The 18995-nt window shown below is 47.0% G+C and overlaps 1 protein-coding gene across 1 annotated transcript; it reads left to right on the top strand.

Moving 5' to 3' along the window:
* The first annotated feature begins 301 nt into the window (after positions 1 to 301).
* MBD2 (methyl-CpG binding domain protein 2) lies at positions 302 to 18973 on the top strand. The gene is made up of 6 exons (XM_048931812.1): positions 302 to 1707; positions 4718 to 4877; positions 11416 to 11553; positions 12794 to 12884; positions 16646 to 16823; positions 18815 to 18973. The coding sequence occupies exons 1-6, from the start codon at positions 1595 to 1597 to the stop codon at positions 18906 to 18908; spliced, it is 774 nt and encodes a 257-aa protein (XP_048787769.1). The 5' UTR covers positions 302 to 1594; the 3' UTR covers positions 18909 to 18973.
* The last annotated feature ends 22 nt before the right edge of the window (positions 18974 to 18995 follow it).

The following is an 18995-nucleotide window of genomic DNA, read 5'->3' as shown; positions in this document are numbered from 1 at the left end:
TCTCCCGCCCTAATTACCCTACGGTGCTAATTAGGCTCCTGGCAGGGTCACTGGGGGGGGGGGGAACAGGGGTCTTCTCCAACCTTAATGACTTTAAGGTCCTAATTAAGGTCCTTCTTCCACGTGATTCCCTTCACTTCCGGTTTTCCCTTCACTTCCGGTCAACCTTCCACGCTCTTCCTTTTTCTTCCGGTCCCCCCCCCCCCCCCCCCCCACTTCCTGTCCCCGTTCCTCCTTTCGGTCCTCCGGTCCCCTCCGTTTCTTTCACCCAAACGTCTCCGAATGTCCCGAAAAGCTCCGAGCGCATCCCGAGCGCTTCCGAACCCGACCCGAACTCGACCCGAACATCTCCGAGCGTCCCCGAACGGCTCTCAGTGCCCCCCGAACACCTCCGAGCGCTGCCCGAACTCGACCCGAACAGCCCCGAACTCGACCCGAACGCAGCCCGATTGCTCCCGAACTCAACCCGAACGCCTCCGATTGCAGCCCGAGTGCCTCCCGAGCGGCTCCGAACAGCCCGGAACTCGACCCGAACGCTCCCGAGCCGCCCCGAATTCGACCCGAGCGTCCCCCAGGGCTGCTGAACGCCTTCCGATTGCACCCCGAATGCCGCCGAACGCGATCCGAAAGCGCCCCGAACGCTTCCGAGCGTCCCCGATTGCACCCCGAACCACCCCGAACTCGACCCGAGAACCCTCCGAATGGCCCGAGTGTCTCCCGAGCGTCCCCGAACCCGACCCGAAGATCTCCGAGCGTCCCCGAACGCCTCCGAGTGTTCCCCGAACTCGACCCGAGTGCGCTCCGAACACTTCCGAACAGCCCGGAACTTGACCCCGAACTCTCTCCGAGTCCTCCCGAACTCGACCCGAGTAAGCTCCGAGCGTCCCCGAATTCGACCGGAAGTCGCCCCTAACACCCCGGAACTCGGACCCGAACGCTCCCCGAACACCCCGGAACTCGGAGCCGAGCCCCCCCGAACTTGACCGGAAGGAGCCCCGAATCCTCCCGAACACCCCGGAACACGACCCGAGTGCAGCCCGAATCCTGCCGAACTCGACCCGAACTCTGCCGAAACACCCCGGAAATCTATCCGAAAAGTCCGGAAGTCGGACACGAACTTTGCCGGAGAACCCCGGAACTCGATCCGAGTGCTGCCCGAACCCCCGCGAACTCGACCCGAACACCCCCGAATTCGACCGGAAGTCGCCCCGAACACCCCGGAACTCGGGCCCGAACGCTCCCCGAGTCTCCCCGAACTCGAACGGAAGTCGCCCCGAACACCCCGGAACTCGGGCCCGAACGCTCCCCGAGTCCCCCCGAACTCGACCCGAGTCTCTCCGAACTCTCCCCGAACACCTCGGAACTGGACCCGAGCGCCCCCCGAACTCGCCCCGAACAACCCGGAACTCGGACCCGAACGCTTCCCGAACTCGACCGGAAGTCGCTCCGAACGCCTCCCGACTCCATCCGAACTCGCCCCGAACAACCCGGAACTGGAGCCGAACCACCACCCGAACTCGACCCGAGTGCGTTCCGAACACCTTCCGAACTCGGCCGAAGCCCGGCTCCTCATCGCCTCCCCGATAGAACCAAGATGGAGAAGCAAGGCCGGATCGATTGCCCGGCTCTTCCACCCGGTTGGAAGAAAGAAGAAGTCATCCGTAAATCCGGGTTGAGCGCAGGGAAAAGCGACGTTTATTACTTCAGGTCAGGCCCCGAATCCCCTTTGCGGTTGGTTTGGCTCCGGTTCCATGGGGTTTTTATGGGGAGGCTGGCGAGCCGGTTTCTCCTATGGGTTCCTTAAAGGGGGGGGTTTGGGGTCGTGCAGCCCCTCATAGGGCTGTAGGGGAAGGGAGGGGGGGGGAAGGGGGAAAAGGTGGGGTGGATTTGGGGCTGGGAGTGGAATGGGAGGCAATGGGAGTGAATAGGAGTCCATGGGAGTGGATGGAGGAAAACCCGGAATGGATTTGGGCTGGGAGTGGAATGGAAGGCAATGGAAGTGAATAGGAGTCAATGGGAGTGAATGGGGGAAAACCCGGAGTGGATTTGGGGCTGGGAGTGGAATGGGAGTGAATGGAGGGCAATGGGAGTCAATGGGAGTGAATGGGGGTGGATGGGGGAAAACCCGGAGTGGATTTGGGGCTGGGAGTGGAATGGGAGTCAATGGGAGGCAATAGAAATGAATGGGAGGGGATGGGGGAAAACCCGGAGTAGATTTGGGGCTGGGAGTGGAATGGGAGTGAATGGAAGGCAATAGGAGTGAATGGGAGGGGATGGGGGAAAACCCGGAGTGGATTTGGGTGGGAGGGGAATGGGAGGCAATGGAAAGCAATGGGAGTCAATGGGAGTGAATGGGAGTGAATGGGAGTGAATGGGGGTGGGGGAAAACCCGGAGTGGATTTGGGCTGGGAGTGGAATGGGAGTCAATGGGAGTGAATAGGAGTCAATGGGGGGATGGGGGGAAAACCCGGAGTGGATTTGGGCTGGGAGTGGAATGGGAGTCAATGGAAGGCAATGGGAGTGAATGGGGATGGGGGGAAAAGCAGGAGTGGATTTGGGGCTGGGGTGGAATGGGAGTCAACGGGAGTGAATAGGAGTCAATGGGAGTGAATGGGGATGGGGGAAGACCCGGAGTGGATTTGGGGCTGGGAGTTGAATGGGAGTCAATGGAAGGCAATGGGAGTCAATGGTAGTGGATGGGGATGGGGAAAACCTGGAGTGGATTTGGGGCTGGGAGTGGAATGGGAGGCAATGGAAGGCAATGGGAGTCAATGGGAGTGGATGGGGATGGGGGAAAAGCAGGAGTGGGATTTGGGGCTGGGAGTGGAATGGGAGTCAATGGGAGGGGGATGGGGGAAAACCCGGAGTGGATTTGGGGGTGGGAGTGGAGTGGGAGTCAATGGGAGTGAATAGGAGTCAATGGGAGTGAATGGGGGAAAACCCGGAGTGGATTTAGGGCTGGGAGTGGAATGGGAGTGAATGGAAGGCAATAGGAGTGAATGGAAGGCAATGGGAGTGAATGGAGGAAAACCCGGAGTGGATTTGAGGCTGGGAGTGGAATGGGAGTCAATGGAAGGCAATGGGAGTGAATGGGAGTGAATGGGGGTGGATGGGGGAAAACCCGGAGTGGATTTGGGGCTGGGAGGGGAATGGGAGTCAATGGGAGGCAATGGGAGTCAATGGGAGTGGATGGGGGTGGGGGAAAACCCGGAGTGGATTTGGGCTGGGAGTGGAATGGAGTCAATGCAAGGCAATGGGAGTCAATGGGAGTGAATGGGGGTGGATGGGGGAAAACCCGGAGTGGATTTGGGGCTGGGAGTGGAATGGGAGTGAATGGAGGGCAATGGGAGTCAATGGGAGTGAATGGGGGTGGTTGGGGGAAAACCCGGAGTGGATTTGGGGCTGGGAGTGGAATGGGAGTCAATGGGAGGCAATAGAAATGAATGGGAGGGGATGGGGGAAAACCCGGAGTGGATTTGGGCTGGGAGTGGAATGGGAGTGAATGGAGGGCAATGGGAGTGAATGGGAGTGAATGGGAGTGAATGGGAGTGAATGGGGGTGGGGGAAAACCGGAGTGGAATTAGGGCTGGGAGTGGAATGGGAGTCAATGGGAGTGAATAGGAGTCAATGGGGGGATGGGGGAAAACCCGGAGTGGATTTGGGGGTTGGAGGGGAATGGGAGTCAATGGGAGTGAATGGGGATGGGGGAAAACCCGGAGTGGATTTGGTGGGGGGAGAGTGGAATGGGAGTCAATGGAAGGCAATGGGAGTGAATGGGAGTGAATGGGAGTGGATGGAGGAAAACCCGGAATGGATTTGGGCTGGGAGTGGAATGGGAGTCAATGGGAGTCAATGGGAGGGGGATGGGGGAAAACCCGGAGTGGATTTGGGGCTGGGAGTGGAATGGGAGTCAATGGGAGTGAATAGGAGTCAATGGGGGGATGGGGGAAAACCCGGAGTGGATTTGGGGGTTGGAGGGGAATGGGAGTCAATGGGAGGCAATGGGAGTGAATGGGGGTGGATGGGGGAAGACCCGGAGTGGATTTGGGCTGGGAGTGGAATGGGAGTGAATGGAGGGCAATGGGAGTCAATGGAGTGAATGGGAGTCAATGGGAGGGGGATGGGGGAAAACCCGGAGTGGATTTGGGGCTGGGAGTGGAATGGGAGGCAATGGGAGTGAATAGGAGTCAATGGGAGTGAATGGGGGAAAACCCGGAGTGGATTTGGGGCTGGGGATGGAATGGGAGTCAATGGAAGGCAATAGGAGTGAATGGAAGGCAATGGGAGTGAATGGAGGAAAACCCGGAGTGGATTTGGGGGTTGGAGTGGAATGGGAGGCAATGGAAGGCAATGGGAGTGAATGGGAGTCAATGGGAGTCAATGGGGGAAAACCCGGAGTGGATTTGGGCTGGGAGTGGAATGGGAATCAATGGAAGGCAATAGGAGTTGCTTATAGGGTTTCTATGGGATTTGTGGGGTTTTTTATGGGATTTTTATGGGATTTTTATGGGATTTGGGGTTTTTCTCCATCCCATGAACCCCTATAGGGTCAGAATGAGAAAAATTGGGGTGAAAATCCGCCATTTTGGGTCAAAAAGTGTCAATTTTTAGTGTCATTTCCTCCCCATTTACCGCTATGTATCTTATAGGGTTTTGATGGGATTTTTATGGGGTTTTTTATAGGATTTCTGTCCCTTTTTCCCCTATAATCCCACAGCCCGAGCGGGAAAAAGTTCCGGAGCAAACCTCAACTCGCTCGATATTTGGGCAACGCGGTGGATTTGAGTTGCTTCGATTTTCGGACGGGCAAAATGATGCCCAGCAAACTGCAGAAGAACAAACAGAGATTGAGGAACGATGCCCTCAACCCCAATAAGGTGACGACCCTATAAAGGGAGCCTGACCCTATAACCTTAATGACGACCCTATAACCTTCATAATGACCCTATAACCCTAATAACGACCCTATAACCCCATCCTGACCCTATAGTCCCGATGGTGATCCTATAACCCCGATCCTGACCCTATAAATGTGGTCCTGAGCCTATAATCCTAATGGTGACCCTATAACCCCAATGCTGACCCTATAAGTCTAACCTTGACCCTATAACCCTAATAATGATCCTATAACCCTAATAATGACCCTATAAGCCTAATAATGACCCTATAACCTCAATCCTGACCCTATAACCCTAATAATGACCCTATAACCCCAATAATGACCCTATAACCCTAATGCTGACCCTATAACCCCCGATCCTGACCCTATAAATGTGGTCCTGACCCTATAATCCTAATGGTGACCCTATAACCCGGATCCTGACCCTATAACCCTAATAATGACCCTATAACCTTCATAATGACCCTATAACCCTAATAACGACCCTATAACCCCGATCCTGACCCTATAACCCTAATAATGACCCTATAATCCTGATCCTGGCCCTATAAATGGGATCCTGACCCTATAATCCTAATGGTGACCCTATAAAGGGAGCCCGACCCTATAAGCATAACCTTGACCCTATAAGCCTAATGATGACCCTATAACCTTAATCCTGACCCTATAACCCTAATAATGACCCTATAAGCCTAATAATGACCCTATAACCCCAATCCTGACCCTATAATCCTAATGGTGACCCTATAACCCCAATCCTGACCCTATAACCCCAATCCTGACCCTATAACCCCAATCCTGGCCCTATAAATGGGATCCTGACCCTATAATCCTAATGGTGACCCTATAACCCTAATAACGACCCTATAACCCCAATCCTGACCCTATAACCCCAATCCTGATCCTATAACCCTAATAATGACCCTATAACCCCAATCCTGACCCTATAACCCCAATGCTGACCCTATAAAAGGGATCCTGACCCTATAAATGGGATCCTGACCCTATAACCCCAATCCTGACCCTATAAAAGGGATCCTGACCCTATAAATGGGATCCTGACCCTATAACCCCAATCCTGACCCTATAAAAGGGATCCTGACCCTATAAATGGGATCCTGACCCTATAACCCCAATCCTGACCCTATAAAAAGGGATCCTGACCCTATAAAAGGGATCCTGACCCTATAAATGGGATCCTGACCCTATAACCCCAATCCTGACCCTATAAAAGGGATCCTGACCCTATAAATGGGATCCTGACCCTATAACCCCAATCCTGACCCTATAAATGGGATCCTGACCCTATAACCCCAATCCTGACCCTATAAAAGGGATCCTGACCCTATAAATGGGATCCTGACCCTATAACCCCAATCCTGACCCTATAAATGGGATCCTGACCCTATAAATGCGATCCTGACCATATAACCCCAATCCTGACCCTATAAATGGGATCCTGACCCTATAACCCTGATCCTGACCCCATAACCCCAATCCTGACCCTATAACCCCATCCTGACCCTATAAGCCTAATCAGGACCCTATAACCCCAATGATGACCCTATAAATGGGATCCTGGCCCTATAATCCCAATGGTGACCCTATAAAGGGATCCTGACCCTATAAGCATAAGCTTGACCCTATAACCCTAATCAGGACCCTATAACCCCAATCCTGACCCTATATAACCCTAATAATGACCCTATAACCCCAATCCCGACCCTATAACCCCAATCCCGACCCTATAACCCCAATGCTGACCCTATAACCCCGATCCTGACCCTATAAATGGGATCCTGAGCCTATAATCCTAATGGTGACCCTATAACCTGGATCCCGACCCTATAAGTCTAACCTTGACCCTATAACCTCGATCCTGATCCTATAACCCCTAATAATGACCCTATAGCCCTAATGCTGACCCTATAAATGGGATCCTGAGCCTATAATCCTAATGGTGATCCTATAACTTGGATCCCGACCCTATAAGTCTAACCTTGACCCTATAACCCTAATAATGACCCTATAACCCCAATCCTGACCCTATAACCCTAATAATGACCCTATAACCCCAATGCTGACCCTATAACCCCGATCCTGGACCCTATAACCTCGATCCTGACCCTATAACCCTAATAATGACCCTATAACCCCAATCCTGACCCTATAACCCCAATGCTGACCCTATAACCCCAATCCTGACCCTATAACCCCAATCCCGACCCTATAACCCCCAATGCTGACCCTATAAATGGGATCCTGAGCCTATAATCCTAATGGTGACCCTATAACCTGGATCCCGACCCTATAAGTCTAACCTTGACCCTATAACCCTAATAATGATCCTATAACCCTAATAATGACCCTATAACCCCATCCTGACCCTATAATCCCAATGATGACCCTATAACCCCAATCCTGACCCTATAAATGGGATCCTGTCCCTATAATCCTAATAATGACCCTATAACCCCAATCCCGACCCTATAAGTCTAACCTTGACCCTATAACCCCGATCCTGACCCTATAACCCCAATGATGACCCTATAAACCCCATCCTGACCCTATAACCCCAATACTGACCCTATAACCCCAATGCTGACCCTATAAATGGGATCCTGACCCTATAATCCCAATGGTGACCCTATAAAGGGAGCCCGACCCTATAACCCTAATAAAGACCCTATAAAGGGATCCTGACCCTATAACCCTAATCATGACCCTATAAAGGGATCCCGACCCTATAACCTTAATAATGACCCTATAACCCCATCCTGACCCTATAAGTGTGGTCCTGACCCTATAACCCCAATGATGACCCTATAATCCCAATCCTGACCCTATAACCTCGATCCTGACCCTATAACCCTAATAATGACCCTATAAGCCCAATGCTGACCCTATAACCCCAATCCCGACCCTATAACCCCAATGCTGACCCTATAAATGGGATCCTGAGCCTATAATCCTAATGGTGACCCTATAACCTGGATCCCGACCCTATAAGTCTAACCTTGACCCTATAACCCTAATAATGATCCTATAACCCTAATAATGACCCTATAACCCCATCCTGACCCTATAACCCCAATGATGACCCTATAACCCTGATCCTGGCCCTATAAATGGGATCCTGACCCTATAATCCCAATGGTGACCCTATAAAGGGATCCCGACCCTATAACCCCAATCCTGACCCTATAACACCAATCCTGACCCTATAAGCCTAATAATGACCCTATAACCCCAATAATGACCCTATAATCCCAATCCTGACCCTATAAATGTGTTCCTGACCCTATAATCCCAATGGTGACCCTATAAAGGGATCCTGACCCTATAACCTTAATGAGGACCCTATAACCCCAATCCTGACCCTATAACCCCAATCCTGACCCTATAACCCCAATGCTGACCCTATAACCCCATCCTGACCCTATAAATGTGGTCCTGACCCTATAATCCTAATGCTGACCCTATAAATGGGATCCTGACCCTATAACCCCAATCCTGACCCTATAAAAGGGATCCTGACCCTATAAAAGGGATCCTGACCCTATAACCCCAATCCTGACCCTATAAAAGGGATCCTGACCCTATAAATGGGATCCTGACCCTATAACCCCAATCCTGACCCTATAAAAGGGATCCTGACCCTATAAATGGGATCCTGACCCTATAAATGGGATCCTGACCCTATAACCCCAATCCTGACCCTATAAAAGGGATCCTGACCCTATAAATGGGATCCTGACCCTATAACCCCAATCCTGACCCTATAAAAGGGATCCTGACCCTATAAATGGGATCCTGACCCTATAACCCCAATCCTGACCCTATAAAAGGGATCCTGACCCTATAAAAGGGATCCTGACCCTATAACCCCAATCCTGACCCTATAAATGGGATCCTGACCCTATAACCCTGATCCTGACCCCATAACCCCAATCCTGATCCTATAACCCCATCCTGACCCTATAAGCCTAATCAGGACCCTATAACCCCAATGCTGACCCTATAACCCCCATCCTGGCCCTATAAATGGGATCCTGACCCTATAATCCTAATGGTGACCCTATAAAGGGATCCTGACCCTATAAGCATAAGCTTGATCCTATAACCCTAATAATGACCCTATAACCCCAATGCTGACCCTATAACCCCGATCCTGACCCCATAACCCCAATGCTGACCCTATAACCCCAATGCTGACCCTATAAATGGGATCCTGACCCTATAATCCTAATGGTGACCCTATAAAGGGATCCTGACCCTATAACCTTAATGAGGACCCTATAAGCCTAATCAGGACCCTATAACCCCAATCCTGACCCTATAACCCCAATGCTGACCCTATAACCCCATCCTGGCCCTATAAATGGGATCCTGACCCTATAACCCCAATCCTGGCCCTATAAATGGGATCCTGACCCTATAATCCCAATGGTGACCCTATAAAGGGATCCCCGACCCTATAAGCATAACCTTGACCCTATAGGCCTAATGATGACCCTATAACCTTAATCCTGACCCTATAACCCTAATAATGACGCTATAACTGGGATCCTGACCCTATAACCCTAATCATGACCCTATAACCCCGATCCTGGCCCTATAAATGGGATCCTGACCCTATAATCCTAATGGTGACCCTATAACCCCAATCCTGACCCTATAACCTTAATAATGACCCTATAAGACTAATCATGACCCTATAACCCTAATAACGACCCTATAACCCCGATCCTGACCCTATAACCCTAATAATGACCCTATAATCCTGATCCTGGCCCTATAAATGGGATCCTGACCCTATAATCCCAATGGTGACCCTATAAAGGGATCCCGACCCTATAACCTTAATAATGATCCTATAACCCTATTAATGACCCTATAACCCCAATCCCGACCCTATAACCCCAATGCTGATCCTATAACCCCAATGCTGACCCTATAACCCCAATGCTGACCCTATAACCCCAATCCTGACCCTATAACCCCAATGCTGACCCTATAACCTCGATGCTGACCCTATAACCCCCATCCTGACCCTATAACTTGGATTTGGGTTCTTATATGGGATTTCTTATGGGATTTGGGTCCTTATATGAGATTTCTTATGGGATTTGGGTTCTTATATGGGATTTCTTATGGGATTTGGGTTCTTTTATGGGATTTCTTATAGGATTTGGGTTCTTTTATGGGATTTCTTATGGGATTTGGGTCCTTATATGGGATTTCTTATGGGATTTGGGTTCTTATATGGGATTATTTATGGGATTTGGGTTCTTATATGGGATTATTGATGGGATTTGGGATTTTATATGGGATTTCTTATGGGATTTCAGTTCTTATATGGGATTTCTTATGGGATTTGGGTTCTTATATGGGATTCTTAATGGGATTTGGGTTCTTTATGGGATTTCTTATGGGATTTTGGTCTTTATATGGGATTATTTGTAGGATTTGGGTTCTTATATGGGATTTCTTATGGGATTTGGGTTCTTATATGGGATTATTTATGGGATTTCTGTTCCTATATGGGATTATTTGTAGGATTTTGGTCCTTTTATGGGATTTCTTATGGGATTTTGGTCCTTTCATGGGATTTCTTATGGGATTTTGGTCTTTATATGGGATTATTTGTAGGATTTGGGTTCTTATATGGGATTTCTTATGGGATTTTTGTTCTTATATGGGATTTCTTATGGGATTTTGGTCCTTTAATGGGGTTTCTTATGGGATTTGGGTTCTTATATGGGATTATTTATGGGATTTCTGTTCCTATATGGGATTATTTGTAGGATTTTGGTCCTTTTATGGGATTTCTTATGGGATTTGGGTTCTTATATGGGATTTCTTATGGGATTTTGGTCCTTTTATGGGATTTCTTATAGGATTTGGGTTCTTTATGGGATTTCTTATGGGATTTGGGTTCTTCTATGGGATTTCTTATGGGATTTGGGTTCTTATATGGGATTTCTTATGGGATTTCTGTTCCTATATGGGATTATTTATAGGATTTGGGTCCTTTTATGGGATTTCTTATGGGATTTTGGTCTTTATATGGGATTATTTGTAGGATTTTGGTCCTTTAATGGGATTTCTTATGGGATTTTTGTTCTTATATGGGATTTCTTATGGTATTTGGGTTCCTATATGGGATTTCTTATGGGATTTGGGTCCTTTCATGGGATTTCTTATGGGATTTTGGTCTTTATATGGGATTATTTGTAGGATTTGGGTTCTTCTATGGGATTTCTTATGGGATTTGGGTTCTTATATGGGATTTCTTATGGGATTTCTGTACTTATATGGGATTATTGATGGGATTTGGGTTCCAATATGGGATTATTTGTAGGATTTTGGTCCTTTTATGGGATTTCTTATGGGATTTTGGTCCTTTTATGGGATTTCTTATGGGATTTGGGTTCTTATATGGGATTACTGATGGGATTTGGGTCCTTTTATGGGATTTCTTATGGGATTTCTGTTCTTCTATGGGATTTTAGGGCAAACCCGACCTGAACACGGCCCTCCCCATCCGTCAGACCGCTTCCATCTTCAAACAACCCGTCACCAAAGTCACCAACCACCCCGACAACAAGGTCCGCTCCGACCCCCAGCGCCTGGCCGACCAACCGCGCCAGGTACCACCCCAAAAACACCCAAATCCACCCCAAAATCCCCCATTTCCACCCCAAAAACCCCCATTTTGACCCCAAAAACCCCATTTTCCACCCCCAAATACCCCAAAATCCCCATTTTTGACCCCAAAATCCCCCATTTCCACCCCAAAATCCCCCATTTCCACCCCAAAATCCCCCATTTGCACCCCAAAAACCCCATTTTCCACCCCCAAATACCCCATAAACCCCATTTTTGACCCCCAAATACCCCAAAATCCCCCCAAAATGCCCCATAATCCCCTGAAAATCCCCCCAAATCTCCCATAATCCCCCCAAAATCTCCCATAATCCCCAAATTCCCCCCATAATCCCCCATAATCCCCCAAAATCTCCCATAATCCCCCCAAATCCCCCCCAAGATCCCCTTTTCCCCCCAAAATCCCCCCATAATCCCCCATAATACCCTAAAATCCCCATAAAATCCCCCATAATCCCCCCAATTTCCCCCATAATCCCCCATAATCCCCCCATAATCCCCCAAAATCCCCCATGATCCCCCAAAATCTCCCCATAATCCCCCGTAATGCCCCCAAATTACCCCAAAATCCCCCATAATCCCTCAAATATCCCCCATAATCCCCCCAAATCTCCCATAATCCCCCATAATCCCCCTCAAAATCCCCTTTTCCCCCCAAAATTACCCATAATCCCCAAATTCCCCCCATAATCCCCCATAATCCCCCAAGATCTCCCGTAATCCCCCCAAATCCCCCCCAAGATCCCCTTTTCCCCCCAAAATCCCCCATAATCCCCCCAAATTACCCTAAAATCCCCTCATAATCCCCCATAATCCACCAAAATCTCCCCATAATCCCCCATAATCCCCCATAATCCCCCATAATCCCCCCAAAATCCCCTCATAATCCCCCAAATCTCCCATAATCCCCCATAATCCCCCTCAAAATCCCTTTTTTCCCCCCAAAATTACCCATAATCCCCCCCTAAATCCCCATTTCCCCCACAATCCCCCAGTTTCCCCCCCATCTCCTTAATTAATAATCAATTAATAACCGATCAATGCTAATGAATCAAAGCGCCCAGGCCCCGCATGCAAATTTCATCCTCCTTTCTGGAGCCCGATTGGATGGTTGGCAATGAAGCCTCATTCCTAATGCGTAACAGTCATGATGGAGACTCATTAGGGTTAATTAGCGGCGCTAATTAGTGCTTAATTAACGGCTGCTTAATGAAACCCTTCCAGCTCTTCTGGGAGAAGCGTTTGCGCGGCCTCAGCGCCTCCGACGTCGGCCATGAGATCCTCAAAGCCATGGAGCTCCCGCGGGGACTGCAAGGTGACCTTTGACCCCTGGGCTTGACCTCTGACCCCATAGGATGACCTTTGACCCCTTGGTTGACCTTTGACCCCATGGGTTCCGTAGAATGACCTTAGACCCCATAGGACGACTTGAGATCCCATTGACCCATGGATCCCATAGGGCTGACCTTTGACCCCTGGGCTTGACCTCTGACCCCATAGGATGACCTCTGACCACACAGGTTGACCTCTGACCCCATCAGTTGACCTTTGACCCCATGGGTTCCATAGAATGACCTTTGATCCCATAGGACAACTTGAGATCCCATTGGATGGTCATTGGCCGCATGGATCCCATAGGGCTGACCTTTGACCCCTGGGCTTGATCTCTGACCCCATAGGATGACCTTTGACCCCCTCGGTTGACCTTTGACCCCATGGGTTCCATAGAATGACCTGTGACCCCATATGAAACCCTTTGACCCTATAGGTTGACCTTTGACCCGCTGGGGTTGACCTTTGACCCCAATTGTTGACCTCTGACCCCAAGGTTGACCTTTGACCCCAGAGGATACATCAAAAAAATCCCTAAAAATGGCAGAAAAATGCCCCAAAAATGGGGTGAAAAATGCCCCAAAATTGGGGGAAAAATCCCAAAAATGGCTTAAAAAAAATCCCAAAAAATGGGGAAAAAATCCCAAAACTGGGGAAAAATCCCAAAATTGGGAAAAATATCCAAAAATTAGGGAAAAAATCCAAAAATTGGGGAAAAATCCCAAAAATGGGCCAAAAATCCCCATAAATATGAAGGAAAAAAGACTTGGAGGAAACGACCCCAAAAATGGGGGAAAATTGCCCAAAAATACCCCAAAAAATCAGCAAAAAAATCCCAAAAAATCCCAAAATTGGGGAAAAATCCCAAAATGGGGGAAAATATCCAAAAATTGGGGAAAAAATCCTAAATTTGGGGACAAAAATCCCAAAAATGGGCAAAAAATCCCCATAAATATGAAGGAAAAAAGACTTGGAGGAAACGACCCCAAAAATGGGGGAAAATCACCCAAAAATCACCAAAAAATCAGGAAAAAAATCCCAAAAAATCCCAAAATTGGGGGAAAAATCCCAAAATGGGGGAAAATATCCAAAAATTGGGGAAAAAATCCCAAAATAGGGAAAAAAATCCCAAAATTGGGGAAAAAATCCCCATAAATATGAAGGAAAAAAGACTTGGAGGAAACGACCCCAAAAATGGGGAAAAATCACCCAAAAATGCCCAAAAATCACCAAAAAAATCCCAAAAAATTCCCAAAAAATCCTAAAAATGGGGGAAAAATCCCAAAATGGGGGAAAATATCCAAAAATTGGGGAAAAAAATCCCAAAATTGGGGGAAAAAATCCCAAAAATGGGCCAAAAATCCCCATAAATAGGAAGGAAAAAAGACTTGGAGGAAACGACCCCAAAAATGGGGAAAAATCACCCAAAAAATGCCCAAAAAATCAGCAAAAAATTCCCAAAAAAATCCCAAAATTGGGGAAAATTTCCAAAATTGGGGAAATATCCAAAAATTGGGGAAAAAATCCCAAAATTGGGGAAAAAAATCCCAAAAATGGGGGAAAAATCCCCATAAATATGAAGGACAAAAGACTTGGAGGAAACGACCCCAAAAATGGGGAAAAATCACCCAAAAATGAACCAAAAATCAGGAAAAAAATCCCAAAAAATTCCAAAATTGGGGAAAAATCCCAAAATGGGGGAAAATATCCAAAAATTGGGGAAAAAATCCCAAAAATAGGGAAAAAAATCCCAAAAATGGGGGAAAAATCCCATAAATATGAAGGAAAAATCCCTCAAGGAGTCGACCCCAAAAATGGGGAAAAATGACCAAAAAATCCCCCAAAATGCCCAAAAATCAGGAAAAAAAGCCAAAAATGGGGAAAAATGTCCAAAAAATGGGAAAAATATCTGAAAATTAAGGAAAAAAAATCCCAAAATTGGGGAAAAAAAATCTCAAAAATGTGCAAAAAATCCCCATAAAAAAGGGGAAAAAAGACTTGGAGGAAACGACCCCAAAAATGGGGGAAAATCGCCCAAAAATCCCCAAAAATCAGCAAAAAAATCCCAAAAAATCCCAAAATTGGGGAAAAATCCCAAAAATGGGGGAAAATATCCAAAAATTGGGGAAAAAATCCCAAAATTGGGGAAAAAATCCCAAAAAATGGGCAAAAAATCCCCATAAAAAGGGGGAAAAAAGACTTGGAGGAAACGACCCCAAAAATGGGGAAAAATTGCCCAAAAATCCCCAAAAAATCAGGAAAAAAATCCCAAAAAAATTCCAGAAATTGGGGAAAAATCCCAAAATGGGGAAAATATCCAAAAATTGGGGAAAAAATCCCAAAATTGGGGGAAAAAATCCCAAAAATTGGGGGAAAAATCCCCATAAATATGAAGGAAAAATCCCTCAAGGTGTCGACCCAAAAAATGGGGGAAAATCCCAAAAATACCCCAAAAAATCAGGAAAAAAAAGCCAAAAATGGGGAAAAATGTCCAAAAAAATGGGAAAAATATCTGAAAATTAAGGAAAAATTCCCAAAATTGGGGGGGAAAAATCCCAAAAATGGGCCAAAAATCCCCATAAATGTGATGGAAAAATCCCTCAAGGAGTCGACCCAAAAAATGGGAAAAAATCCCAAAAATACCCCCAAAAAAATCAGGAAAAAAATCCCAAAAAATCCCAAAATTGGGGAAAAAATCCCAAAAATGGGGAAAATATCTGAAAATTGGGGAAAAATATCCAAAAATTGGAAAAAAATCCCAAAAATGGGCCAAAAATCCCCATAAATGTGATGGAAAAAGCGTTGGAGGAATCGACCCCAAAAATGGGGAAAAATCACCCAAAAATCCCCCAAAATGCCCCAAAAATCAGCAAAAAAAGCCAAAAATGGGGGAAAATGTCCAAAAAATGGGAAAAATATCCAAAAATGGGGGAAAAATATCCAAAAATTGGGGAAAAAAATCCCAAAAATGGGCAAAAAATCCCCATAAATATGAAGGAAAAATCCCTCAAGGAGTCGACCCAAAAAATGGGGGAAAATCCCAAAAATACCCCAAAAAATCAGGAAAAAAATCCAAAAATGGGGAAAAATCTGCAAAAATGGAAAAAATATCCAAAAATTGGGGAAAAAATCCCAAAATTGGGGAAAAAAATCCCAAAAAATGACCAAAAATCCTCAGAAACACAAGGGAAAAAACCTTCAAGGAATCGACCCCAAAAATGGGGAAAAATCACCCAAAAATACCCCAAAAAATCAGGAAAAAAATCCAAAAATGGGGAAAAATGTCCAAAAATTGAAAAAATATCCAAAAATTGGGGAAATTCCCAAAAATAGGGAAAAAAATCCCAAAAAATGGCCAAAAATCCCCATAAATATGAAGGAAAAATCCCTCAAGGAGTCGATCCAAAAAATGGGGGAAAAATCCCAAAAATACCCCAAAAAATCAGGAAAAAAATCCAAAAATGGGGAAAAATCTGCAAAAATGGGAAAAATATCCGAAAATTAAGAAAAAAATCCCAAAAATAGGGAAAAAAAATCCCAAAAATTGGCCAAAAATCCCCATAAATGTGATGAAAAAAACCTTGGAGGAATCAAACACAAAAATGGGAAAAATCTCCCAAAAATACCCCAAAAAAATCCCCCAAAAAAGCCCCAACCCCCCCCCAAATCCCCATTGCTTCCCTATTTAATGGCATTTCCCCCTTTTTTTGCCCCAAATCCCCCTTTTTTTCCCCCAAAATTCAGCCCTAGGTCCGGTCCCAGACGACGTCACCTTGCTGTCGGCCGTCGCCAGCGCTTTGCACGTCGGTTCTGTTCCGGTTACCGGTCAGCTTTCGAGTGCTGCAGAAAAAAATCCAGCAGTTTGGCTCAATTCTTCTCAACCCCTTTGCAAGAGCTTTCGTTGTCACGACGACGACATCCGGTAAAAGTTGCTTTTTTTCACCCTTTTTCAACCCAAATTTGACCAAAATCCCACTTTTTCACCCCATTTTTTCCTCCGTTTTTGGTCAAATTCTGTTTTTCTCTCCTCTGTTTTGGGGTAAATTCACATAATTTTTGTGTTTTCTAATAAGAGGCGTCTTCTACCATTAAAAAAACCCTTTTCCTCTCCAACATTCCAATTTCAATTTTTGACCAAAATCCCACTTTTTCACCCCATTTTTTTGTCCATTTTTGGTCAAATTCCATTTTTCTCTCCTCCATTTTGGGTCAAATTCATTCAATTTCGATGTTTTCTGTTTTATTTCTTCTTCTACCATTAAAAAAACCCCTTTTCCTCTCCAAGATTCCAATTTCAGTTTTTGACCAAAATCCCACTTTTTCACCCCATTTTTTCCTCCGTTTTTGGTCAAATTCCATTTTTCTCTCCACCATTTTGGGTCAAATTCATTCAATTTTGTATTTTCTATTTCAAACCCTCTTCTACCATTAAAAAAAACCCTTTTCCTCTCCAAGATTCCAATTTCAGTTTTTGACCAAAATCCCACTTTTTCACCCCATTTTTTTGTCCATTTTTGGTCAAATTCCATTTTTCTCTCCACCATTTTGGGTCCAATTCAGACCATTTTGGGTCTTTCTGATCCCTGCTTCCTTCTACCCCAAAACGCCTTTTTTTCCTTGCGCAGACTGTGGGGTTCTATAGGGTTTCTATGGGGTTTTCTGTAGGGCCCTATTGGGTTCTATGGGGCCCTATTGGGTTCTATGGGGCCCTATTGGGTTCTATGGGGCTCTATGGGGTTCTATGGGGCCCTATTGGGTTCTATGGGGCTCTATGGGGCTCTATGGGGCCCTATTGGCTTCTATGGGGCTGTATGGGGTTCTATGGGGCTCTATGGGGCCCTATGGGGTTCTATGGGGCCCTATGGGGTTCTATGGGATTCTAGAAGATTCTATGGGGTTCTGTGGGGCCCTATGGGGTTCTATGGGGCCCTATTGGGTTCTATGGGGCCCTATTGGGTTCTATGGGGCTCTATTGGGTTCTATGGGATTCTAGAAGATTCTATGGGTTCTATGGGGCCCCTATTGGGTTCTATGGGGCTCTATGGGGTTCTATGGGGGCCCTATTGGGTTCTATTGGGTTCTATGGGGCCCTATTGGGTTCTATGGGACCCTATGGGGTTCTATGGGATTCTAGAAGATTCTATGGGGTTCTATGGGGCCCTATGGGGTTCTATGGGGCTCTATTGGGTTCTATGGGGCCCTATTGGGTTCTATGGGGTCCTATGGGGTTTCTATGGGATTCTGGAAGATTCTATGGGTCTTATGGGGTCTTATGGGGTCCTATGGGGTTCTATAAGGTTCTATGGGGGCCTATTGGGTTCTATGGGGTTCTGGAAGATTCTATGGGGTTTAATGGGGTTTTATTGGGTTCTATGGGGTCTTATGGGATCCTATGGGATCTTATTGGGTTCCATGGGATTCTAGAAGATTCTATGGGGTTTCTATGGGGCCCTATTGGGTCCTATGGGGCCTTATGGGGTTCTTATGGGGTCTTATTGGGTTCTATGGGGTCCTATGGGGTCTTATGGGATCCTATGGGCTTCTATAGGGTTCTATGGGGCCCTGTTGGGTTCCATGGGATTCTAGAAGATTCTATGGGGTTTCTATGGGGCCCTATTGGGTTCTATGGGGCCCTATTGGGTTCTATGGGATTCTGGAAGATTCTATGGGGTCCTATGGGGTCCTATGGGGTCTTATGGGATCCTATGGGGTCCTATTGGGTTCCATGGGATTCTAGAAGATTCTATGGGGTTTCTATGGGGTCTTCCTGGGTTCTATGGGGCCCTATGGGGTCCTATGGAGTTTCTATGGGGCTCTAGAAGATTCTATGGGGTCCTTATGGGTCCTATGGGGTCCTATGGGGTCCTATGGGGTTTCCGTGACCTCTGACCTCTGACCTTTGCCCCCTAACAGGAAGCAGGAGGAGCGCGTGAGGCGCGTCAGGAAGAAACTGGAGGAAGCTCTGCTGGCCGGCGACCCGGCGGGGTCACGGGGTCAAGACGAGTGACCTTTGACCTTTGACTCTCGCCCGGAGGGCGCGGAGGTCAAAGGTCGCCATTTGGGGGGGGATGGAAGGGGGAGAGGGGGTGAAAAA

Source organism: Lagopus muta, chromosome Z (assembly GCF_023343835.1).
Source record: "Lagopus muta isolate bLagMut1 chromosome Z, bLagMut1 primary, whole genome shotgun sequence".
NCBI classification, from domain to species: Eukaryota; Metazoa; Chordata; class Aves; order Galliformes; family Phasianidae; genus Lagopus; species Lagopus muta.
Note: the sequence above shows the minus strand (reverse complement) of the source record. Positions and strands in the feature narration are given on the sequence as shown.

Excerpts from the sequence above, each read along its gene's own strand:
- MBD2 (XM_048931812.1), top strand. The coding sequence starts at position 1,595 with ATGGAGAAGCAAGGCCGGATCGATTGCCCGGCTCTTCCACCCGGTTGG. Across the intron at positions 11,554-12,793 it reads TGGCCGACCAACCGCGCCAG|CTCTTCTGGGAGAAGCGTTT; the intron begins GTACCACCCCAA and ends AAACCCTTCCAG. Across the intron at positions 16,824-18,814 it reads TGTCACGACGACGACATCCG|GAAGCAGGAGGAGCGCGTGA; the intron begins GTAAAAGTTGCT and ends GCCCCCTAACAG.